This window comes from Hippopotamus amphibius, chromosome 16, assembly GCF_030028045.1.
Source record: "Hippopotamus amphibius kiboko isolate mHipAmp2 chromosome 16, mHipAmp2.hap2, whole genome shotgun sequence".
NCBI lineage: Eukaryota > Metazoa > Chordata > Mammalia > Artiodactyla > Hippopotamidae > Hippopotamus > Hippopotamus amphibius.
The window spans coordinates 44,989,645-45,015,822 of NC_080201.1; the positions used below are offsets into that span (position 1 = coordinate 44,989,645).

General features: G+C 42.2%; 1 protein-coding gene across 2 annotated transcripts in view; it reads right to left on the bottom strand.

Annotated features, from left to right (window-relative positions):
* CEP89 (centrosomal protein 89) overlaps positions 1-26,178 on the bottom strand; it is an 82,268-nt gene that overhangs the window by 21,153 nt on the left and 34,937 nt on the right. Inside the window, exons 10-16 of one of the 2 annotated variants that reach the window (XM_057712238.1) lie at positions 21,266-21,316; positions 21,018-21,101; positions 18,497-18,600; positions 15,868-15,983; positions 13,981-14,161; positions 2,435-2,602; positions 1,725-1,866 (exon numbers count right to left, since the gene is read on the bottom strand). In XM_057712238.1, coding sequence (XP_057568221.1) covers positions 1,725-1,866; positions 2,435-2,602; positions 13,981-14,161; positions 15,868-15,983; positions 18,497-18,600; positions 21,018-21,101; positions 21,266-21,316 — 846 coding nt within the window. The remainder of the gene's footprint in view (positions 1-1,724; positions 1,867-2,434; positions 2,603-13,980; positions 14,162-15,867; positions 15,984-18,496; positions 18,601-21,017; positions 21,102-21,265; positions 21,317-26,178) is intronic. The other variant, XM_057712239.1, reaches the window with a different exon arrangement.

A 26,178-nucleotide genomic window follows, 5' to 3' on the forward strand; every position in this document is an offset into this window, starting at 1 on the left:
ATTTGTATTTTCATCCTGGAGCCACAAATGTGAGGGGTGAGCCTATGGGGACCGTTTGATGGTCGAGGAGCCTCTTGACTTCCTCATGGAAGCCTGGGATGCTCTCTGGCCCACATGGGAGGTACAGGGCCTACATCCTGGGGAAACCAGCAAACCCCACCCTATAAACAAGACGGCCCTGACACGTGGCGGCCAGGCCCCCATGAGTGTTGCGTTTGTTTGGCACTTTTCACTTTTCAACAAGATTTTGCTTTGCCCTCTTGACAGCCCAGTGGGTAAGCTCAGGAGACACAGCAGAAGATGAAGTGCGTGCTCAGCACTGGTACAGAACATGCCAGAGAGTTCGGCACTGAGGTTGGGATAGTGACCTCTCAGGGGGGTACTCCTGATTCAGGAGGTCTGAATGCTTCTAAAGCTCCTACCATGCCATGGCAAAGTCAAACAGCTTCTAAAAGACTTGGGGAAGGACTCAGAAATCACCAGTAATGTATAGCCAGCCTTACCACACTCTTACCAGCAACTACTATAATTAAAAAAAATCTGTAACATTAATATAACTGCAAAATGGAGTTTGAGATAGTCTTAAGGACTGGCTTAATTAGCATTTCTTTTATTACAAGTAAAGATCAACATTTTGCCCCAAGAGCCATGTACTAGTCATATTTCCTCTTATGTAAACAATGGCTAAAAGCCCGTGTCCATTTTCCTTCGGAGCAACTTAACATCTTTCTAACAAATGGGAATAAGTGTGGCACACATCCTGACAGCCTCTCCGCCCCTCATTCACCCTTGGAAAAGGGTGGAGTTACCTCCAAGTTGGCTGATTTCTGCCTCTCACAGAAAGTCTGCTGGGCTCTTGAAATGACATGCATTAAATTATTACTTCTGATCCTATGCTACCAGCAATTTGCAACACTGCTTAAATAAACATGTTTAAATGTAGATAAGAAATAAGCATTCAAGTAGAAAAAGCATAAAATGCAGATAGGTAAAAAAGATTTTTTAAATATCGCCTGTCATTTCACCATTTGGAGATACAGTTATCTAACTAACTCACTGATATATTTTGTGGTAAATTCTATCAGACTTTTTTCAACACATAGCTTGGCACAGCGTCTGTCTTCTTTCACTGCACAAGCTGCTGCAGACAGCTTTTAAAATCAACGTGGAGATGCGAGATCACATCCGCAGCATCACTCTTGCTGGCTGGGCAGTGCCCCACCAACCCTCTAGGACCACCAATAACGGACTCAATTCCTTTCCTCACAACTGGTGCTACTAGAAACAACGTGGGATGAGGACCCCTGTAGCTACTTCTTTGTGCCCTTTAAACTGTGTCACTGGGAGGAACTCTGTTTAACCTGTCTAGGATTCTTTTGTTTCCTCTTCGAACCGGGACGACATTAAGACAACTTTACAGAGAGAATATAAAGATGCACTCGTGTGTGTAATAGATGCCTTATGACTACTGTTCCTCGCTGAATGGACTGATTCCGTTAGTTTACCTTCTAAAATATTATTTGCCAGTATTTAAAAGTTTGGGTTATTTGCCTTTCAAAAATGTTTTTCACTGATGGTTGAAAAATAAAATTTTGGTTTGAAAATTTACGGTTGAAATTTAAAAAGATGCAGCTTCTTGTGGATCATTAAAAAGAAAAAACAACTCTTAAGATTATGTTTGCATGTTAACTTGCAGCATACTTGAAATAATTGAGGAAACTTACCAAATACATAAGACTGTCACGTTCCTGGGTTATATTCTCTGCCAGGCCGACAAGATTTGCCAGGTACTGGTGAGCAGACGTTTCATTCTCCATGGCTTTTTCCGCCTGCTTTTTGAGGACATCAATTTTCTTTTGAGATCTCCTAGAGAGTTCCCCCAAATGGTGGAATAAAAAATTCATTAGCCTGCATGGCCAGGGCATAGTGAATATCTGTATTATAAAAACAGCAAGCATGTTAGCATTTAAGGGTATTCTTCAGCAACCTAAATCTCCTATTTAGTTTCAAGGTGAGAAGAGGTAACTGAATTTAATTTTAAAGGAAGCATAATTATTGACTCCAAGCCAAGTCAACAGGAATCACCAAATGCTTAACACACCTAACAGGCTAACACATATTATTCTATTAATTTTTTGGCTTGTGTTCTTTAAAAGATATTTTTGAAAAGGGAATCTGGCAATGCGTGGATTAGACTTTTGGGAAATACTTGGTAAAGAACTTCTAGAACTTCCAGAGTCTTAGGGTCAGCATTATGACTATCAACCGTAATTGAACTATAATGTTGGTTAACATTGGTCATGTTTCAGATTTTGATATTTAATAATCTCATGTATCTCTTTCCATTTCATTGCCCAATATTAGAAAAAGAAAAGGAATATGAAACAGAATATTCAATTGTCTTTTTTTAACTATTAAAAAAAAAACCACACACCTATTTATTTTCTGTGCCTTTTCGAGTTCAGCTTCTAGCGCCTTGTTTTTAGCCATCAGATTTTTCTTCTCTAATAGCAGGCTCTTTTTCTGCACTTGCAGGGCTGCCAACTTTTCCATCAACTCTTCCATCTCAGCATTTTCTTTCTCTTCTTCCTTCTGCAACTGGCTGATGGACAAAAATATCATAAGGTTTTACCCAGTACACTGAGGGTAAATGAAGCAGCCCCTGCCAGGCAGTGACAGATGGCACAGCCCTCCAGCCTGGGTGGGTCCTATGGGGGCCTCTGTAGGAACATCCTCATCCTGCCCCTGGAGGGGCTGGTGGGGAGCTCCTGGAGGGCAGCAGAGAGGCGTGGCTGGTACACATTGCTTTGACGATCTAATTCCTTTTTCTGCCCACAATTTTGCTTATGTCTGTGTGTGTGTGTATATATATATATATATATACACTTATTTATACTCTATTCCTTCCAGAAAGAATTTAAGACAGCTTAATTTTTTATTTAGTTATAATTGCCCCCTCCCTCAAATCCTAATGCTAAAACATATTTTTTTCCACAATAAAATAATTATATGTTTTTCTGATAAAGGAAAAGCAAGGAGGACATACAATCAATATATAATTCTGGCAAAATGATGCTTGAGATAAGAGTTATTTCTTCAGTGGTTCTCTCAGTCAATTTTCATGAAATAACTGAGACCGAATAGGTGGGGCCACACACACAGGGTGCCCAGCATCCTGAGAGATGGGGTCTCTCTGGGTACCACATGGGGTTTACTTCCTGGCTGGCTGGCTGGCTAGTGAACAAGCCTCACGCTGCATGTATTTGGGGTCTGCCTCACTTGCCACACAAATTCAGTGATTTCAGCCTGGGCTGGCTCCCTAAACACCCAGTTAGAAATTTTCCAAACAGTTTCCACTGCTTTCTAGTCTACTACTTTTTGTTAGTCAAAGAGCAGAGAGCACATCTGGACAAAACCCACAGACTTGAGGTTTGAATTAAACTCATCTTTTTATCTTTTTTCTTTGCTGTCTTTTGTTTTTAGAATTTTATTGAAAAGTATTTTTGCCACTTATCTGGTACCAAAATCAATCAAAAGTTCACAATGAAAAGCAACCAAAGACAATAGGAAATGCTGGGAAATTGCTGGTGGGCGTGCACAGATGCCTCAGAGAACAGTATGTCAAAATCCAGAAAACGCATTTACTCTATGGCCAAACAATGCCACCTCTAGGTATGCATTTAGGGAAACTCGTAACCCGTACAAGAAAGTTTACTGGGGCATTGCTTAATGGAACAAACTTAGAAACAATTTAAACTTCCATTAATAGGCTAAGTAAAATGCAGTATTTCATATGATGGAATACCACCATGTAGTTAAAGAGAATAAACTCTGGATCCATCTCAACATGGAAAGATGCTTGAAAATTGAGTGTAAAAAGTGAAGATACTAAAAGTATGAATTCATTTATGAACACACCCCAAAATACTATGTTATTCATGGATATGTGTAGAGAAAAAAAATAGATTGCAAATATAATTCCAAATTTATGACAGTGATTGCTTTTGGAAAGGCAGGGAAAACAATGGGACTAAGAGCAGTGGTTAAAAGGGGCTTCAGCTGTATTTCTAACAATATAGTTCTTAAAACAAAACAAACACAAAAAAAGGTGGAAACAATTTGCGCACACACACACAAAGTTAACAGTTAATATTTGGTGGGGAAAATAGTTGATTAAAAAATTTTTTTTTAGTAAAATGTTTCCTATTCCATCCCTAGGGTCTCACTCCTCAGAAGAACTTCTACTGCCCATTTCTGACTGTAGTTCTTCTGGTGAGAAACCATGACTTAAATTTTTTTTAATTGTGAAATGTACTATAGAAAACTGTACAAAAGATAAATGCATATTTTAACAAACAATTATAGTGAACACCCACATAATTACCACATAGGCCAAGAAACAGAACATTTCCGGTACTCCAGGCACTCCCATGCAACCCGCCCCAGCTGTAGACCCCTCTGTAATCATCTCTATAGTGTCCTCACCTATCTATGCATCACTACAGCTTAATTCAGTTTCCCAGCATTGGAACCATGTATCAAGGGAACCAAGCCCCATAACAGGTGCACAAAGGAACTATATGTACTTTAGTGTCATTATGCCTCCAAGACTCACCTGTCTTTTTGTGTGGCTATAGGATATTTCATTGCATCAGTACAGCAGACTCTATACATTCATTTTCCTGCTGACAGTCACTTGGGCTCTATTCTGCGCACATACCTGCAGGATTCCCCAGGGCAGTGCTACTCAAAGTGTGGTCCTTAGATGGATCAGACGGACAGTCTCTAGCTGTCTGTTACTCATCCACAAGATGAGTACAGAAATTGAGAAAACGGCTCCAAAACTTTTATAGCAATGTAACATGGCTGTGACATCTGGGCAGTCTGAGATGAGTGAACTGGTTCTGCTGAACAGCAGCTTGGGTGCTGTCAGGTTTGCAGAGAGAGAGGCATATGGTAGGAGCTGCATAATTATCACGTGCAGTGTATGATTTTAAGGTTAGTTTATCAACTAACTCAAAAATGTATAAAAACCAGAATTCATTTCTTTCACTGAAAAGTCATCTAATTATTATTTTATTGGACACAGACCTGGCTTTATGATAAAAGGTTAAAGAAGAATGCTGAAAATACAAAGACTTCTTTCTGCTTCCAGCCAAGACAGAGTTATAGAGACCAGATTTATTCAGCTAGAAAACCAGGCAAAACATAAGAAACAACGGTTTTCAGACTCTGGACAATAAGCAGTACAGGACTGTGATCTCTGAGAGGGAAACTACAAGGTGAGTACCACGACTGCTCCAGCTTACTGCCTGGCTGCAGCACAGGGAGGGAAATCCCAAACCAAACCCAGTGGACTTGCTGAGTCAGAGATCAGGGAGGCCAAGGTAGCTAGAAATTGTGGGCAGAGAGGAGGGAGTTCCATGGAGAGAGGAAGGGCTCTGCAGATCTCTAGGCAGGGTCACCGCAAGTCTTTGGCTGACTACTGATCTGCACGTGTATGAGAGGAAACTACCTGAGGCCGAGGAAAGAACCACTAGGAACACGGAGGCAGAACAACTCCTGACATTCACCAAGAACTGGGAACAGGGCACGAGCCCATCAGCCAGAGTAGAAAGACCTTATGGTATAAGGGACATTGGAGATAACCCTTAGAAGGGTATTACTGCTTTCGTAGCGTGGTTAAACTAGCCCTGACTGAAGGTTCTTTTGGGCCTACCCTAAAAAGCAAGCTCTAAAAGAATCCAACTACTGTCTAGTAACATAAGTGTGCACTAGAACAAAATCTAACACTATTCAAAGCAATGCACTAAATCTAGCATCCAGCAGCACAAAATCTACAATGTTCAATATCCAATCAAGCATGGGAATAAGCAATACAATAGGCTCCATGATCAAGACAAGAAAAAAAAATCAACAGAGTGGATCCAGAAGTCAGAGAGATGATGGCATACAACAGAGAAAAACAGCATGATGAGGAGAGAAATGAAAAACACAAAAAAGATTCAAATGGCTCTTCTAGCGATGGAAAAAACAAATGGAAGAGGTAAACAATGCGTCAGATGATTAGACACTATAGAAGAAAAGATTAGTGAACTTGAAGACAAACAATATAAACCATCTAATTGAAGCACAGAGGAAAACAAGAGCAGGAAAAAGAAATGGACGGAGCATCAGAGGCCCATGAGACAGTATTGTCTCACAAGGAGAGGTGAGAGAAGGAAAAATAGAGAAGAATACTGAAGAAATAACAGCTAAATTATTTCCAAATGTGATGGAAAATATACACCCCACAGCCCCAAGAAGCTCAATTAACCTAAAGCTGACTAAACATAAAGAAACCACACCCAGGTACATCCTAAGTAATTGCTAAACACCAGTAACAAAGGAAAATTACTAGAAGAAGCTTAAGAGAAAAGACATATCGATGTTCAGAGGAACAAAGATAATAACTGCAGATTTTCTTTAGACACAATGCAAGACAGAAGACTACAGAGAACACCTTTAAACGGAATGGGAAAAAACTCCAAAACCAAAAACCCGTCAACTTGGAATCCTTTACCCAGTGAAATTATCAATAAAGTTTAATGATTTTTCCAATAAAAGTACTGTCAATCTTTCTATTCCTTTCTATTTGTGAGGCTTTGTAAATAGTTTCTCCCTTCCTCCTTTCTTTCCTTTTTTTAGGCTGGGGGTTCTTTTTCAAAATACCATTTATTTTCTGCATATTTAGTCCTACAAAAAAATACAGTCAAAAATTAGCCGCACGCTGGCTGTAGAATTTATAGAAGTTTTACTATAACCGGAGTGTGGATAATTTTTGACTCACCCTCGTACAATTGATTTTTATAAATTGATTTTGTTTCTCCCAACTTTGCAAAAATTTATTATTATTTTTTTAATTGAAGTATAGTTGATTTACAATGTTATGTTAATTACTGCTGTATAGCAAACTGATTCAGTTATACATATATATACATTCTTATTCATATTCTTTTCCATTACGGTTTATCCCAGGATGTTGAATATGCTTCCCTGTGCTATACAGTAGGACCTCGTTGTTCATCCATTCTATATATACCAGCTTGCATCTGCTAACCCCAAACTTCCAATCCATTCCTCTCCCACTCCCCTCCCCCTTGGCAACCACCAGTCTATTCTCTATGTCTACGATTCTGTTTCTGTCTCATAGATAGGTTCATTTGTGTCATATTTTAGATTCCACATATAAGTGATATCACATGGTATTTGTCTTTCTCTTTCTGACTTAGTATGATAATCTCTAGTGGCATCCATGTTGCTGCAAATGGCATTATTTTGTTATTTTTTATGGCTGAGTAGCATTCCGCTGTATATACAAGGGTGAGTCAAAAATTATCCACACTCCAATTATATTAAAACTTCTATAAATTCTATAGCCAGAGTGAGGATAATTTTTGACTCACCTGTGTATGTACTACATCTTCTTTATCCATTCATCTGTTGATGGACATTTAGATTGTTTCCACGTCTTGGCTATTGTGAATATTGCTGCTATGAACATAGGGGTGCATATATCTTTTTGAATTATAGTTTTGTCTGGATATATGCCCAGGAGTGGGATTGCTGGATCATATGGTAATTCTATTTTTAATTTTCTGAGGAACCTCCCTACTGTTTTCCACACTGGCTGCACCAACTTGCATTCCCATCAACAGTGTAGGAAGGTTCCCCTTTCTCCACACCCTCTCCAGCATTTGTTATTTGTAGACTTCTTAATCACTATAGTTTGATTTGCATTTCTCCAATAATTAGTGATGTTGAGCATCTTTTCATGTGGATATTGGCCACCTGTATGTCTTCTTTGGAGAAATGTCTCTTTAGGTCTTCCGCCCATTTTTCAGTTGGGTTGTTTTTTTGTTGTTGAGTTGTATGAGCTGTTTTGGAGATTAAGCGCTTGATGGCTCCAATGTTTGCAAGTATTTCCCCCCATTCTGTAGGTTGTCTTTCATTTTGTTTATGGTTTCCTTTGTTGTGCTAAAGCTTTTTTAAGTTTGATTAGGTCCCATTTGTTTATTTTTGTTTTTATTTCTATTGCCTTGGGAGACTGACCTAAGAAAACATTGGTACTTATGTCAGAGAATGTTTTGCCTGTGTTCTCTTCTAGGAGTTTCATGGTGTCATGTCTTATGATTAAGTCCTTAAGCCATTTTGAGTTTATTTTTGTGTATGGTGAGAGGTTGTGTTGTAACTTCATTGATTTACATGTGGCTGTCCAACTTTCCCAACACCACTTGCTAAACAGACTTTTTCCCACTGTACACTCTTGCCTCCTTTGTTGAAGATTAATTGACCGTAGGTATGTGGGTTTATTTCTGGGCTCTCTATTCTGTTCCATTAATCTATGCTTATTTTTTGACATATGTTTTGATTACTGTAGCGCAAAAATCCATTATTATTTCTAATTTACTTGTAAATGTGTTTTCTACATATGGAATTATATCATCTATGAATAATGACACTATTATTTCTTTCTTACCAAACTTTATAATTTTTCTTTTTCTTGCCATGTGCACAGGTTACCATTTAGTAACCAATGTTGTTTAGAAATGGTATCAGAGGGCATCACTGTACTATTTCCAGTCTCAATAGGAAAGCTTGCAACATTTCCCCACTAAGAGAGACATTTACTGTAGTTTTATTTTTTAATAGAACCATTAACGAAGTTCACATCTATTACTAATACTGTTTTTAGAGTTTTTACATCTAGATTCATGAGTGAAAATGAAATGTAATTTTCCTTTCTTATACCAACATTGTTGGGTTTTAGTATCAAGGTTATATTTACTTCATAAAATGAATCAGAGAGCATTAACTCTTTTTCTGTTCTTTAAGAAGGCTTTATGTGAGACTGGAATTACTTCCTCCTTGAATATTTTTAGAGCTCTCTCGTGAAGGTATCTGGGCCTGTAGTTTTCTTCAAGGGAAGATCTTTGGATTCAATTTCTTTAATGACTAAAGGAATATTCAGGTATTCTTCTTTACGAATTGGTTTTGACACGTTATATTTTTCAAAGAATGTCACTATTTCATCTAAATTTCCAAATGTATTGACGTGAACTTATTTCTAGGTGCACGCAAATTTAAACATCTATTTGATGGATTGAACCTTTTATCTCTATGAATTGATCCTCTTTGTTACGTGGAGTTTTTTACCTTAACATTTATCTTGTCAGATATTAATATAATTTACCACCTTTCTTTTGGTTTGTGTTTGAGTAGTATAACTTCTTCTGCCCTTTTATTTTTGACCTTTCTGTGTCCTTAAGATGTCTATCTTAAAGACAACACAGAGCTGCTGTTGAGAGTATCGGTAAACTACTCCATGATACTGCTGCCTTGGCATCCACTTTGTGTGGCCAGGAAGCCTGCAGGGGCCTTGAACTGACTGACACTAGCTCTGCTGTGGAGCGCAGGGCCTTCCCCCTCATGTACCTTTTAGGTAAGAGGCACACACACACACAGCCTCCCCCTCCACACACACACACCTGCCCCTCGAAGCTTACCAAAACTCTGCTCTCTTTGGCTTGAACTGACCAATCGGCCTTAGCCCAGAAACCTCAAAGCACTCCACCCAGGGACCCTAATAAAGACATGCACCCCAGGTCCTGCCGCTTCTCTCTGCCTTGACCTCCCACATGGCCCCACGAGGAGTGCTTGTTACCTTTTGTCTCCATTCCCAATTGTTTGTTTCCTGATGTTCTAGGGGAATCCACAAATTTATCTTTCAGCTTTCTATGGATTTTTTTGAAAATTCTGGTAATTATTTTTATTTTTCTTATTTAATGATTACACTTTTTTTTTTGCCATGGCATTTTACTCTTTTAAACTCTCCTCGGGAGGTCCTTGATGGCCTAGTTCATGGTTAGGATTCTGGGCTCTCACTGCCAAGGGCCTGGGTTCAATCCCTGGTCAGGGAACTGAGATCTCCTCAGTTCTCTGAATTATCTCACTTTCCTTTGCAGTGAGCTTCTCTGCTTATTTAGGTCTCTCCATCGCAATTGTTTCCCCTTTGACCCAGTGCTCCTTGTTGTTTGGTCGCATCTAGTAGTCTGTTCTTATTTTAGGATGAAGAACTGGGTATTCGGCGTGTATCACATAAGGAGATGGTTCTGTGCTGGCGCCTCCCTGAGCAGGCATATCACCAGCGGCTGACCAGGACTCTGTCTGCGTAGGTGAGGTATGCGAACAACTGGCTTCACTTAGGACACAGGGCCCCCCAAAACCAGGATAAAGAAGGCTTGCCTTTCGCAGATACCACGAGTCACCGCAAACCCTTAGCTCTCCCCAAAAGAGTTTGCTAAATTTCTTCATTGAGGTAGGCTGACGTGGGTTTCTCTCCCATCACCCAGGCTGAGAAGGCGCGAGCTTTCTAGGTAACAGTAAAAGCAAAGAGCAATCTAAGCTTCAAGGGGTAACTACCAGTCTAGCTCGAAGCCAACTGGACAGTTCACTAGGAAAATAAGCTTCTGCCGTTTCCTGCGTCACGGCTCCTTCCGGGCACGGCTGCTGATGAGTAAAAGGAGCAAGACAAAATGCATAAGCCACACCGGGTTTATTTTCTCTCTGCCTTCAACAGGCGAGGAGAACAACACATGCGCCATGCCCAGCAGCTCAGCAAGCACAGGTTCCCCCTACCTTCCTGTATAGAAGTGAAAACCTTTCCTTCCTGACCTCAGCCTTGCCTGAGGTGCAACCCTTTCCCAGCTCCTCCTCAGACTCACCCCCACCGTAGGAGCTAGTCCGGCAGCCGCTCCGCTGCTAATTATTAATTCTTTTGTACCTGGCGTAGCTCTGTTATGACAGCAGCACGCGAAGGGCTCCCCTAACGGAGGCAACCAGAGGGCAGGTGCACTGCAGCCTCAGAGGCCCTTCCGCCACCTTTAGCCCGACTCCAAGGTGTCCTTGGCTTACCTCCTGTCTGTAGTAGCCCAAGCCAAAACCCTCTGAGTTTCCCTCTCCTTATTTTGTCTGTTTTTCTACCAGGTCTTGGTACCACTTCTACACACTTCCTTGACTCACTGTTCTGTCTCTGATGAACCCACGCCCCCTTCCCATATTACAGATTCCCTCTCCAGGCACATACTGCCCCTTTCCAACAGCACCACCAGGCTCAACCCCCGCCACCTCCACCTTCCTCATTCCTCTATTCCATACCAACCTGTCAACTCAGAGCCCAAAGCCTCCCAGCAAAAAGCTGGCACAAAGGCTTTCCCTCCTGTAGTGTAAGGGCCTGACAACCAGCCTTTCTGACTGTAATGTAAGTGCCTGACATTAACCTTCTTTTGATTGCTGAGGCTTCCATTTCAAAGACATCCTTCTCGGGTAAACATACTGCCAGCTACACAACTAGATAAAGAGCCAGGCCATCTTACCCATAGAGCTCCCCCTGCAGAAAGTCCTAGGTGACCTAGGTAATTGACCACTTCAGTGACACAGCTTTCTCCTTCCCACACCCTAATTCCTGCTCTTACACTTTAAATTCGCCAATAAAGAGTGAACCCATGAGGGACTTCCCTGGTGGCGCAGTGGTTAAGAATCCGCCCGCCAATGCAAGGGACACAGGTTTGATCCTTGGTCTGGGAAGATCCCACATGCCGCGGAGCGATTAAGCCCTAGCGCCACCACTACTGAGCCCACGTGCCGCAACTACTGAGGTCCACGTGCCTAGAGCCCGTGCCCCGCAACTGGAGAAGCCACAACGAGAAGCCTGTGCACTGCAATGAAGAGTAGCCCCCGCCTGCTGCAACTAAAGAAAGCCTGCGTGCAGCAACAAAGACCCAAAGCAGTCAAAAAATAAATAAAAAATAAAATAAAATAAAGAGTGAAGCCATGAAACCCCAGGCACTTCACCCTTGACCCCGATAGAGGCAGAATCCCAGGTTCTGCGCTTTCTTTCTCTCTCTCTCTCCCCCCTTCTCCCTCTCTTCAGCCTTGCTGTGTGGCCCCAGGTGTACCCTGTACCCTCCAGGACCTGTGAGGAATGAACCTTGCTCCTTCAAAGCTTCCTGATGGTTGTTTCTGAGGTGCATCCCACAATCAGAATAGGAACCACAGGGCCGGCCCAGCCACAACAACACTGGCTCCAGCTGGGGGGCGGCGGGCGGGGTGGGGGTGGGGGGTCGTCACAAGTAGCATGGCCCAGGCGAGTGCCTCAGGCACTCCTATCTGACAGCACCACGACTGATAGCCTGAGACTAGCAGGGGACACCTCCCTTCCGCCTGCTTCTGAGCCACTACACCCCTGACCCAATTTCCACTTGAGAGAGATCTGGTGACATGCTGGTTTCTCCAATGACGGCATCTTCCATCGCCTTCACTCCCGTTGCCAATTAGCGGCTTCCTTTGGAAATTTTTTATGCTCACCTCGAGGGGGCTATTAGGACATGTGGTTATGACACATTCATTAAAAAAAAAAAAAATTAGCCACAGGAGTGGGTGTCTGAGGAAAATAAAACCCTAAAGATGAACGTGACCTCAAAAAAATCCCCTCCCTCTACTGGGACAGAAAAGCGAGGTGCAGACCCGGCGCAGAGGGCAAGCAACAGTGTGGCGGAAACACGGGCCACCACTAACTGCGATCGTCGGTGGTTACTGAGGCATCACGCTGAGCCCTTCTCATGCACGAACTCATTCACGCCCCCATGCCAACCATCCTGAGCTGAAAGCCCCACCACTTAAAAAATTATTTCCTCTCTATTCCAAAATAATATGCATTCATAACAGAACGCTTGGAAAGTAGAGAAAACACAAAGAAAATTTACATTACTCATTAGGATGGTTAATTTTATGTGTCCACTTGGCTAGTCTATGGTGCCCAGTTGTTCGGGCAAATACTAGTTAGATGTTACTGTGAAGGTATCTTGTAGATGTAACTAACATGTCAGTTGACCTTAAGGAAGGGAGATTACCCTTGATAATATGGGTAGGCCTCACCCCATTAATTGAAGAGGTTATGAGCAAAAACTGAGGTTTCCCAAAGAAGAAAGAACTCTGCCTCAAGACTGTAACACAGTTTCAGTTTCCAGCCTGAGTTTCCAGCCAGCTGGCCTGCCCTATGGAGTCTGGATTTGCTAGCCCCCACAACCGCATGAGCCAATTCCTTAAATAAATCTCAATCTCTCTCTCTCTCTCTCTCCCCAAATATACATATGCATATCTTATACATCTCCTCTTGGTGGTTTCTTTGGAGAACAATAACTGCTGATGCACCCATAATTTCACCTGCCAAAGATAATTTCTATTACTATTTTTCCATTTTTCCAATCTTTTTTCTATGTACATATGGTATATAAGTAACTTCATATACATGTATGTAATTATACAGACACAGACAGACTTACACATGAGAGTGATCAACTCATCCCAGTCATCTTATTCAACACAAAAATCCCACATCTTGGGAAACCCCTCAGTCCCTGGCAAACTGAGATGGCTGGTCAGCTTAATACACGCACACACACACACACCTTTTTTCTTTTTAAATAAAATTACAATCATTCTGTACATACTGTTTTGTAACCTGATCTCGTCACTTACAAATACATTGTGAGTATTTTCCAATGTCAAAAATATTTTTTTGTGACATATTTAATGGCTGCATTGTATTTCATTTTATTGTTCTATCCTTTCACTGCACCAGTTCCCCATTACTGGAGATCTAGATTTCCAGTTCTATTACTTTAAATTGTCTTTGGTTCTACAAACAAGAGAGGCTGGAACCGTAGGGAAAGAAAATCACATACATACACATAAAGTGCAGACTGCAGCCCTCAAGGACGGCCGTGTTCTACTTTAATAAAATATTTACCATTCTCAGTCTTGGACGCCTGGGCTGGTGTAGCTAAGTGACTCACAAAAAGATGGAGCACCCTCTCTCTACCTGCCTATAACAACATGCATGGTGATGCACCAGTGCTTGAAAAGACAGTAAATCCTTACCTTTTTAACTCATTCACAATTGAAGTGTGAACTTCCATTGCAACTTTGCTGTCCAACTGTGTTTTTAGTTCTTGGCATTCCATACGTAAAATTCCCAACTGCTCCTTACTTTCAGTTAGCTCCTTTTCTTGGTTCTGTGTTTTAGTCTCCAGAAGCATTAGCTGTTTAGTCAGTTTAGAAACTGAAACACAAAAAAGATGGATAAAGACTCGGTACAGAAGACTTAATAAAGCATGATTACTGATCACTAACACTGGTGAGAGCGTATAAAAAATGATCTTTAAAAAATCTACTGGAGATTTAGAAATTAATACCAAAAGCTTTGTACTTAGAAATTACTGTCCCTGTATTAAGTAGTCACTAAACATACACTTTCTTACTGGGGCTCAATATATTGATATTATTGTTAAATATGCAATATTTAACAAGACATGATTCCTGTCTTCAAGGACCTGACTTTCCAAAGACCAAAGCCCTAAGTCACACACAGATGTGCAAGCATATATCATGATGTCATCCCTAAAACTGCAAGATTTTCAAGATTTTTAAGGACATCAAATATGGCCCAAGTACAGAATTTATTTTTCTTCCCTTTCTTCATTAAGTTTTTATGTTTAGTGTCCTACATCTAAAGTAAATCATAAATACTTTCATTCTAAGTGACATGGAAGTATGTAATATTAAGACACTTCCTGAATATCTGCTGAAACTAGCACTTAAAAGTATTACAGCGAGAACTCTACATCCTTCTACTCTGTAAAAACATTTAGTTGATCAAAACAAACAGCTGTTTCTGGGAAATGGGAAAATAACATGGGCAGCTGACTGAATCACACAGGCCAAAAGAATCATCCTCCCTGCTTAGATCTGTGTTTGAGATTAAGCTCAGTAAATATGAAATTAATTTCCCTATCGTCTCTAATCTTGAAAGCAAAGATAGGAGGCTCAACAACTTTCTTTCCCCTCTACCCCAAACAGTGCCAGGACAAAGGCAACCACTCCTGTGCCTGCTCAGTCCACGGGGAGGTCCTGTGGAGGAAACTCCTGTGGGACTCTGAGAGGTGCTGTCACTGCAGACCCGACCTGGCCGGCAGACCCAAGCCAAGTGCCAGCCCTGCAGCTTCAGCAACAGCAGGAGCTGGCAGTGAACTCTTCCGCAGTGTGGAAGGGGGAGCCGCTGAGTAACAGGCACAGAAGGGGAAGCAGAAAGGAGGGCTTATGCCGGCTCACTCCTGTCCTACATTGCTCTCCACTGGAAAAGTCAGTGAAGCCAAAGGAAAAAATGCCACTGTCTCTTGTGCTCATAAGTTTCGGTTTTAATCGAAATGACTCAGTCTGGCCACTTCAAAGTCCACTGTCATACGCTGTGAGGCTCCTGGGACGAGGGGGACATGTGGGGAGAGGAGGTGCTCACAGAGAGGATCTGACGGGGATTTAAGCTACAGCGGGAGCTGAAGGAAGGGCGAGAGCACAGAGAAACTCTTTAGAGAGTCAATGGTTCCTGCTTATTTACTCACTCAACAAACTTTTGGGAACACATCCTTGTGTTGTTTCAAATATTCCTCTCACACGATTTTCCCCAGTTACGTGGCACACTGCTTCCTCCAAGCCCAGTTCTGCTGGCTCTAAAGCTATCATCTACAACTGATTCACAAAAGACAGTAACTGGACACCATGCTCTCTGGTGTCTAAGAGAAAGCAGTCGATGTATCACAGGTGATGGCTGGATATACTGTATCATAAATAGCTGCACTTCAGTAAAGAACATGTTCTAAAACAACTGTCTCCCACTGTTTTCAAGTGGGGCCGGGGGGGGGGAGGGGCAGTGTAAAATGACACAACGGTGATGTCCCAGCATCACCATCACTCACAGGAGAAAATGCTCACCTTCCTGGAGACGCTCCTGGTGGGTGTCCTTGGCTTTTCTTTGCTGAATCTCCAACTGCTCTATCAACAACTTGTTTTCCTCTAAAACCAGCTCTGCTTGAGTTTGAAGCTGACACCTACAATTGATTTACAAAATTAAATACTGCCATTCCAGTGCTGAATGATCACAGAGACACTCCTGAGTCCAAAAGAAAGCAACTGATGTGTTGCAGGTAATGACATGTTTTAATGCTAAACATGTTATCAACATAGTAAGTCTTGCCATTTCCATTAAATTGCGGGAAAGGACAGAAATGAAGTTTGAATTACGAACTGCTTTATTAACTTGTTAAAATGTAAAATTTCAAACATATACAAAAGTAGAAAGAATAGACTAGAAACTCCCATGTACCAAACACCCAGCTTGAACAATTATCAAATGGTCAAATGGCCGGTCTTGTTTCATCAACACAAACCTCTAATCCCCCACCCACTGGATTATTTTGAAGCCAGTATGAAATATTTCTAAAGAATTTAGAAAGTTCCCATTTTAAGCAAAATACGTTCACTTGTAATCAGTAGCTTACTTGCCAAAAAACAATGGCTTTGTTAAAAGCCGTTGTACGATTCCTTAAACTGTGCTAAGACTCCCAGCTTTAATTTCACATGAGCAAACCCTTTCCTAACAGTTGGTGCAAAGGAAATCCCAGCTCAGCTTGGCCTCACGGTCGCAGATTCCAGTGAGAATGAGCCACAGGGATCTCACAAATCTTCTAGTTAAATGTTTACCACACAAAGTACACGGTAAACCAGTACATTATTTCAATTTTCCACTTCAGACTTAAAAAGTGAGATGGAGGAAGGAGGAAGAAAAGATGAAGGGAGTCCAGCCACAGTGATACTTCACTCCAACAGAGGCTGCGCACTAGCTCCCTGGCACCTGGAGGCATCCCTGTCCGCTACCCCACCCGTGGTGGGGATGGGCACCCGCTGTCTCCAGCCTCCTCATTCCTACCTCAAACAGAAGGGCTCTGCTTCGGACTTCCTTATAAGACTTCCTTTCTTCCTCCCTTTCGTCCTCCCTGTTTTCTTACTTCCCTCTTCTTTCCTTCTTTCCCTACCTCTTTCCCTCCTTCCTCCCCTTCCCCCCTTCCTTCCATCTTTTCTTTTTTAAATGAAAGGGATCCCTAAAAGACAAGGTCAAAATCTCAAACTTAGCCTAATACTCCTTCCCATTTTACAGGTAAAGAAACTGTAGCCCATTAAACACGAGGTTACCCAGCTGGACAGAGGAAAACAGGGAAAGATATGTAGAGTTTAGTTGCAGCCCAGAAGTTCATCGAGAAATTCTCTGAAACTAAGGAGAAAGGCTCTGCTGAAGTCTGATGTCAGTGTGCCCGAGGAGAGTATTGGGTGGGGACGCACTGCACCTCACGCGGGGCGCAGGCAAGGGCACGACTGGGAGGGGCTTTCGGGGGTGTCAGGAGATCTGCCTACAGCCTGTGAGGCTCCAAAGCCCAGGAGCCCTCCCCCTGCTAGACGATAGGGAACTTAGAGTATAGGGAGACCGGCTGGGGACTTCAACCAGCTCTGCGCAGACCTAACAGCTTCCTGTACCCCAACCCTGCGCCACAAGCCTCCGCACTAGAGCAGGATGCAAATTTCAAACTCTTATAGGAAGACTGTGGGCATGCGGATTTCAAAGTGGGATCTGCCTTTCTTTCTTATATTTAATTTATGTTTTTGTTTTTATTGTAAGGAGAAGTAAATAGGTTTGACTTACAGCTATGTACAAGGTTAGAGAAAGAATCTGAGGGTCCAGGTTCTCATGAGGGCTCCTGGAAGCAGCCCAATTGACCTGCTTTTGCTTTCTTGGTCCTGCTTGGGTATTGCTTTTAGACTTTGAAGACATTTACTTTCTCAAATGCACTGAATAGGCATTTGTTGCTGCTGTGCTAGACGAACAGGACATGGCCCTGCCCTTGAGAGGCTCACAAAGGAGAAGAGGGAGACAGGGGTGGAGACACACAGGTAAGCATAGTGTGGCAGGTACCAGGACAGGGAACGTGTTTAGGGCCAAGTCAGAAACCGAGACAAGGGAACAATTTACTCTGCCTTTAGGGAAAACAACTGACCAGCACCATTTGAGCAGGGCCCTAACGGATGAACAGGAGGGCAGAAGGGGGCATTCTGCGGGGAGGAAAGAGCATCAGCAAAAGGCTGGCAGTGAGGCAGCACTCGGCTGTCTGGGAATGGAAGGAGCCGGGCAGGTGGGCGCTGGGAGTGCAGGGCCTCATCCTGCACTGTCTGTCCTAAAGCCCTGGGAGCCATCTGAGGGGTCTAAGAAACAATGTGACTCCACAGGCTTGGGATGGAAAAGTGCCCTAGAAAAATACAACCTCAGAGGATAAAAATGGGGACAGCAAATATATTTCAGCTTAAAAACCTGTTTGGAATTTTTGAAGTAATCTTTAAAATACAAGTTTAGAGTAATTTACTAGGTTTTCACCGCACCTTATTAGTTCCTTAGAAACTCTCCATTAAAATGTTTTAGTTACAATACATATATATTTGACAATTTAGTGAAGTTTATTCCTATTATCTTTTCTTTTTGTAACTGGCAAAATACCAGAAATATAACACCACTTGCCATTCCTCACTGGTGACAGGACTACTTTTATTTAGCTCTTGGTGCAATTCTTCATTTTCTTCCACCACCTCTTGGACTCGCATTCTAAACGTCCTCATTTCCTCCTGAAACAAAATTTATGTAAATTGTAACACACTCATACACACATATCTGTATTTCTTAGTTCTAATGCTGTCACTGTGGCTAAAATCAAATGTTAATAGCTTTTAAGCAAAGTCTCATGGTACCAGCAACCTTAAACTTGGTACCAGCACCAAGTGCCTGCCCTTGAGGGGCTCACAGTCTAGCCAGAAAACACAAGAGACAGCTACCATGCTGAGAACAAGAGACAAAATGCCTCAGGTTTTAAATATTCGATTCCTAACTCGATAACATTTTTCTACAACTGCCAAATATTTGAAAAGGTAAAAAGGGGAATAAAAATGGCAGAAATGCCTATAAATGCCATAGTTTTTTCTCTGTTTAAAGACTGTGGAGGATAAATCGGAGCTTTATAGATAAAAATAAAAATTTTTCCTCCTAACTGAAGCTCATTTTGGTGGGGAAGGGCTTAGTGTGGGGGTTGGAATCTTATAATTTTGCCCCATTACAATCACAAGAAAGCCGTCAGTCAGTCCATCTTCATCATTCATGGGCCCCCACTTGAGGACTGTTGCTTCGCCTGTTTTCGGATCCTAACAGTCTGTGTTTGTGGCATTCATGCTGGGTGGCCTCCCTCATGACTTTTCTCAGCTAGCCCTCGGCCAGCTTCAGTATCATGTGTTGTCTTTTGGTGAGAATCTGAGATGCCAATATTTATTCTGGGATGCTTCTAAATATTCTTCTCCCAGCTAGCAGACATTTATGCTTATAAAAAGCAACAATGCCAAGCAGCTTCTCTTTCTCTTACCTTTCTGCCCAAACGCACTTCCCAATTGCTAGCAGTCCACTGGCCCTTTTTCAGAACACAGGTGGGGCAAACTATAGCCCACAGGCCAGTCGCCTGTATTGTCAATAAAGTTTTACTGGAACATAGCCACACCCATCCATTCACACCTGCTCTGCAGCTGCTTTCATGTTGCAGTAGCAGAGCTGAGTATCTACAAACAGAGACTCCATGGCCCCCAAAGCCTAAAATAGTTACTAAGTAAATGTTTACAGAAAAGGTTTCCTAAACCCTATTCTAGAAGAAGCACTAAATAAGTATTTTTATTATGTGGATTGATATTTAACCAATTAGTACAAGATTAATTCACCCTCTTAAAAAATTAAGTGTGCAACAGAAAGTCTAGGAGAAAAGATTCAAAACTGCATTACACAGGGGACTTCTTAGGTGACGCAGTGGTTAAGAATCTGCCTGCCGATGCAGGGAACACAGGTTCGATCCCTGCTCCAGGAAGATCCGACATGCCGCGGAGCAACTAAGCCCATGCCCTACAACTACTGAGCCTGTGCTCTAGAGCCCATGACCTACAACTATTGAGCCCATGTGCCACAACTACTGAAGCCCACGCACCTAGAGCCTGTGCTCCACAACAAGAGGGAAGCCACCGCAATGAGGAGTCCACGCTATGCAGTGAAGAGTAGCCCCCACTCGCCGCAACTAGTGAAAGCCCGTGTGCAGCAACGAAGACCCAATGCAGCCAATAAATAAATAAATAAATAAATAAATAAAAAAGATTAAAAAAAAAACCAACTGCATTACATGGGCCACGTACATGGGACAGCAGAACAAGAGCAGGCTGGGTAAGCTTTCCCATCAGGGATCCCAGAAAAACCAACTCTCTTCTCCCTGGATCCCTCCAATTCCAGAGATCTCTTTGGTCACCTGAATAAGGAACACAGAGGTTCCCAGCACAGAAAGGCATGGGATGGACCTGTAACAGCCACTCAGCCTTGGTTTCCTGTATAATTAGAATGAGCTCTGCTCCAGGAGCCATTCCCATGAAAGAGAGTGAACAAGGCAGAAATGAACAAAAACCTCACTTCCCTACCACTACCAACAGCTCAGTAACTAGACTTCCTGGGGTCAGCTCTTCATAGAATTAAGAAGCATTTAAGTCTGCATAAAACGTCCTCGGTCTTCTACCTTCCTTATCTGCCCAAATGTCCCTTTTACCAGTGCTGTTTGCAGCTGCAAAGGACCAGGAAAGGAGCGCCTCCCACTGCCGCCTTCTCTGCACCCCGAGATCCCAGCCCATGCAGGGCTGCCTGTCTGGGAAACCACAACTCCCAGTGCAGCCCCACCCCGTCCCTCCATATTCTCCCATCAGTCCCGACCCACGCCTCCTGCTCTGCCCGTCACTCTCTCCCGCCTTCACTCCTTTTCCTGCTCCCTTCGCCCCCTTTCTTCGTCCTGCCCGCACCCTGTTGCTCCCTCCTTCCACGCTACACCACCCCCTCCTTCCTCCTTTCCTTCCTTAACAAACACTTGAGATGTTGCTAGATGTTGGTTATATCTACCTTCAAAATGTTGCCTCCAGGTTTGAATCGGTCTCCTTTGTTTAGAAACCGTCTCCTTCTGGGACTTAGGCCAACCTACCTGAAGGCTGGCATTGAGCTCGTCCTTCTCTTTCATTCTGTCGTCGTAGGCCAGCAACAACGGGGACAGGTACTTTATGTCCACCTGAACATAACAAAATAAAGAACGTTACTATCTTTCTTAAATCTAAACACAATCAGCACATCTCTAAGAAGGAAAGAAAATATACTTAATTTGGAATGGCTTGTAATAGCTATTCAATTATAGCCCAGAAAAAATGGGCCTGAAATTAAATAATTTTCACTTACCAACCAGGGTGGTATAGGGCCCTTTGATGGGAGGCCTTCAATATTTAAACTCTAAAAACAAAACACATGGTGAAGACAAATTATACTTCCTCTGAAATTTCAAGCCTTAGCTACTCTTGTGTGTGTGTGTGTATTTATTTATATATTTGTATATATGTATATTTTTAAATAAATTTATTTATTTATTTTATTTTTGGCTGCATTGGGTCTTCGTTGCTACGCTTGGGGCTTTCTCTAGTTGCGGAGAGCGGGAGCTACTCTTCGTTGTGGTGTGCAGGTTTCTCATTGCAGTGGCTTCTCTTGTTGCAGAGCAAGGGCTCTGGGCGCACAGGCTTCAGTAGTTGTGACACGTGGGCTCAGTAATTGTGGCTCATGTGCTCTAGAGTGCAGGCTCAGTAGTTGTGGCGCACGGGCTTAGTTGCTCCGTGGCATGTGGGATCTTCCTGGACCAGGGCTCAAACCCGTATTTCCTGCAGGTGGATTCTTAACCACTGTGCCACCAGGGAAGCCCTGTATATATATTTATATACATAAAATTATCTGAAATGTTTGAGAGTAATTTATAGATATAATACTCCTTTTCCTCTAAATACTTCAGTGTATATTCCCTAAAAGCAAAAGCATTCATCTATTCAACCACAATACCATCATAAAAATCAAGAAATCAAGACTGATGCAACATTATATTCTAATCTATAGACGATACTGAAATTTCACCTATTTTCCCACTGATGTCCTTTTCTGGTCAAGAATCCAATCCAGGATTACATGTTGCATTTAGTTGTCAAAACTTTTCAGTATTTTAAAATCTGGAGCATATCTAGTAATTTTTTATTTGATGCCAATAAGACTTTTCCAATATCATGTTGTTGAGTGTCTAGATTTTGTTGTCTTCTTTTAAAGTGTTTTGTTTTCTTCTTCTTCTTTTGTAGGCTTTTAAGTTACTCACAGACCAGCCTGATGTTTTTGAGGCTTGTCTTTTTACTCTGGCTAGGGTGGGTCTTTACTGAAAGGCTGGTTTAGCCATACTGCTAAGGCATGGCCCTTCGGGCTCTTTACTCAACGTGGCAGTGTTCACTAAGGTCTCTCCACTGTGGCTGGTCGGAACCCAAAGGTCTCCAGGTGTTAATCAATTTATTTAGCTCACAGCTCCCTGAACTTGTTTTCTGTTGGGCCTCATAGAGTTTCATCCTACACGTGTGCTCAAAACAAAAGTGTTCAACAAAAGACTTCAAGGAACCCCATGCAGATTTATGTAGCTCTTTCTCGCCATGGCTCTGGTGTCCCTGCCCCACAAATCCTAGTCTCCTCTGCTTCCCCAAATCTAATCTGTCTCTTCAATTCAGACCGCTGTACTCTGCTTGGGTTGCTCCATCCTACACTGTGGTCTGAGAGTGCCTCCAAGCAGAAGGCAAGGTGATCATAAGGCTCATCTATTTATCTTCCTTCTCCCCACGAGCACAGTGCTGCCTGCTGTATGATGTCTGTAAAGTGCTGTATTATTTATTCTGTCCAGTTTTCTGGTTGTTTACAGTAAGAGGGCCAGCCTGGCAGCAGTAATTCCATCAGGGTCAGAAGCAATGGCCCTGATGGCATAGTTCTTTATTTAACAAAAATTCTCTAGTGCATTTACCATCTCATGATTCATTCAGCAAACACTGAACGCTCACTAAGCCATTATGGACATCACAGCACATTCACTGTTTGCGAGGATTTTATGGTTTAACACAGACATAGGTCTTCCCACATAGCACAGGGTAGAATGTGCCTTGAGAGTGGAACAAACAAGAGCGTGCCATGGTTAAGGAGAGATCACCTCTGGCTGGTGGGATCAGGGGAGACTGTCGTGGAGAACGTCGTGGAGAACGTGGCAGCTGCACAGGGCAGAACGGTGTGCACACTGTGGGGGGCGAGAGTGAGGGGGTGGGAGGGCAGCAGCCAGTCACTGGGCCTGCCTGCCCACAGCCTTTTGAAAGAGAACTGGCTCGCCCACAGCCCTGCAGAAGGCCCTGGCCTAGGAAGCCTGTTTTGGATCATAGGATCCGAGGAACGTCAATATTTTTGTTTAAAAAAAAAAAAAGGTTAATGTTGGACTTCCCTAGTGACACAGTGGTTAAGAATCCGCCTGCCAATGCAGGGGACACAGGTTCGAGCCCTGGTCCGGAAGATCCCATGTGCCATGGAGCAATGAAGCCCATGCATCACAACTATTGAACCTACATGCCACAACTACTGAAGCCCCCATGCCTAGAGCCTATGCTCCACAAGAGAAGCCACCACATTGAGAAGCCTGCACACCGCAACGAAGAGTAGGCCCTGCTGTCTGCAACTAGAGAAAGCCCGTTCACAACAACAAAGACCCCATGCAGCCAAAAAAAAAAAAGTAAAAAAAGTTATTATGTTAAGTGAAAGAAGTCAGTCACAAAACACCACCTATTATATGATCACATTTGTATAAAGTGTTCAGACTAGGCAAGTCCACAGAGACAGAAAGTAGATTAGTAGTTGCCAGGGCTGATATGGGTGAAGGAAAAAACGGGGAGTGACTGCTAACAGGTAAGAGATTTCCTGTGCTGAAAAATGCTCTAAAATTGATTGTGGTGACGGCTGTACAGTTCTGTGAGTACACTAAAAATCACTGAACTGTATACTTTCAATGAGTGACTTAGACAGAATGTGAATTATACCTCAAAGCTGATATTTAAAAAATTTAAACCTAAGTCCTACTTCAAAAAAGAAAGAGAGAAGCCCATAAAGCTGCCCTGAACTCCCAGGAGCCGCGTGACAACACTGTGCATGCCTGGCTTCCCCTTGATCCCAGAGGGGCCGGTCAGCTGCACATCCTGACAACCCCACCCCGCCACCAGCCCCGACACATCCCTCATGCACACGAGCCTCAGGGCACAGACCTGGGCTGCGGGCTCCCCTTGCTGTTCCTCACAACATCCGACGTGATTTGCTCAGTGAGAGTCTGTCGAATTCTGCAATCCTGCTTCTAAAGTAAAACCTAGTCTGCTTTCTTCTTCCTTTATATACACATACACTGTGAAAGGATCTCCACCTCCAAGTTGATTACATACCCATCACCTCATATATTTACCACTTCGAGGGGAGACAACACAAGTTCTACTCTCTTAAGTTTCAATTATACAATACAGTATTATTAACTATAGTCACCACATTATACATTAGATTCTCAGATCTTATGCATCTTATACCTGAAAGTTTGTACCCTTTTACTTGTCTCTCCCTATTTCCCCCAGCCCATGGCAAACACCATTCTACCCTCTGTTTCTATGAATTCAACTTCTCTTTGTAAGATTCTACATATAAGTGATACCAAGCAATACTGTCCATCTTTATCTGGCTTATTTCACTAAGAATAATACCCTCCATGTTCATTCATGTTGTTGCAAATGACAGAACTGCCTTGTTTTTAAAGGCTGAATAATATTCCACTGTATGTCACATGCTTTATATATATGTATACATATATTATATATGTAATATATTATATATATATGTGTATATATATAATACATGTGTATAATATATATACACATGTATATAAAACATATGTGACATATATCACATTTTCTTTGTCCATTCATCCTGACAGACACACAAGTTGTTTTCACACCTTGGCTATCATAAACATAATGCTGCAATGAACATGGGAGTATAGATCTCTCCTCAAGATAGCGATTTCATTAGATACATACCTAGAAGCAGGATTGCTAAATGGTAGGGTAGTTTTATTTTTAATTTCTTTAGGAGCCTCCATGCTGTTTTCTATAGTGGCTGCACCAATTTACGTTTCCACCAAACAGTGTACAAAGGTTCCATTTTCTCCACACCCTCACCAGAATTTGTTATTTCTATGTTTCTGATAAAAGACATGTTAACAGGTATGAGGTGATCTCTCACTGTGGTTTTAAGCTGCATGTCTCTGATGAATAGTGATGCTGAGCACCTTTTCATATACCTGTTGGCCATTTGTATGTCTTCTTTAGAAAAATCTCTATTCCTTTGCCCATTTTCAAATTGGGTTATCTGTTTTTGTGCAATTCAGTCATATAGTCCCTTGTATAGTTTGGATATTTACCCCTTATTGGACACGTGGTTTGCAAATATTTTCTCCCATTCCATAGGATGCCTTTTCATTTTGTTGATGGTTCCCTTTGCAAAAGCTTTTTTTAGTTTGATGTAGTCCGTTAGTTTATCTTTGCTTTTGTTGTCTTTGCTTCTGGTATCAAATCCAAAAAATCAATGCCAAGACCAATGTCAAGGAGTTTTATGATTCAGGTTGTACATTCAAGTCCTTAATTCATTCTGAGTTGATTTTTGTGTATGGTGTATGATAGGGGTCCAGTTTCATTCTTTTGCAAGTGGATATTCAGTTTTCCCAGCATCATTTGCTGAAAACACTATCCTTTCTCCTAGCCTATTCCTGGCTTCTTTGTTGACCATAAACACAGGGGTTTACATCTGGGCTCTCAATTCTGTTCTGCTGGTCTATGTGTCTATTTTCACACCAATAGCATGTTTTGATTACTATTTCTTTGCATATAGATTGAAATCAGGAGGTGTGCTATCTCCAGCTTTTGCTTTCTCATGACTACTTTATATATTTGAGGTCTTCTGTGGTTCCGTACAAATTTTAGGGTTGTTTTATTTATTTCTGTGAAAAATGCCACTGGAATTTTGATAGGAATTATACGGACTCTGTAGGTCACTTTGGGTAGTATGCACATTGTATCAATATTCTTCCAATCCATGGGCACAGAATATCTTTCCACTTAATTGCATCATCTTCGATTTCTTTCATGAATGTTTTATAGTTTTTGGTGTACAGATGTTTCACCTCATCGCTTCTCGGCCTTTTGGCTAAGATTAAGTGTAGATGTTCCACC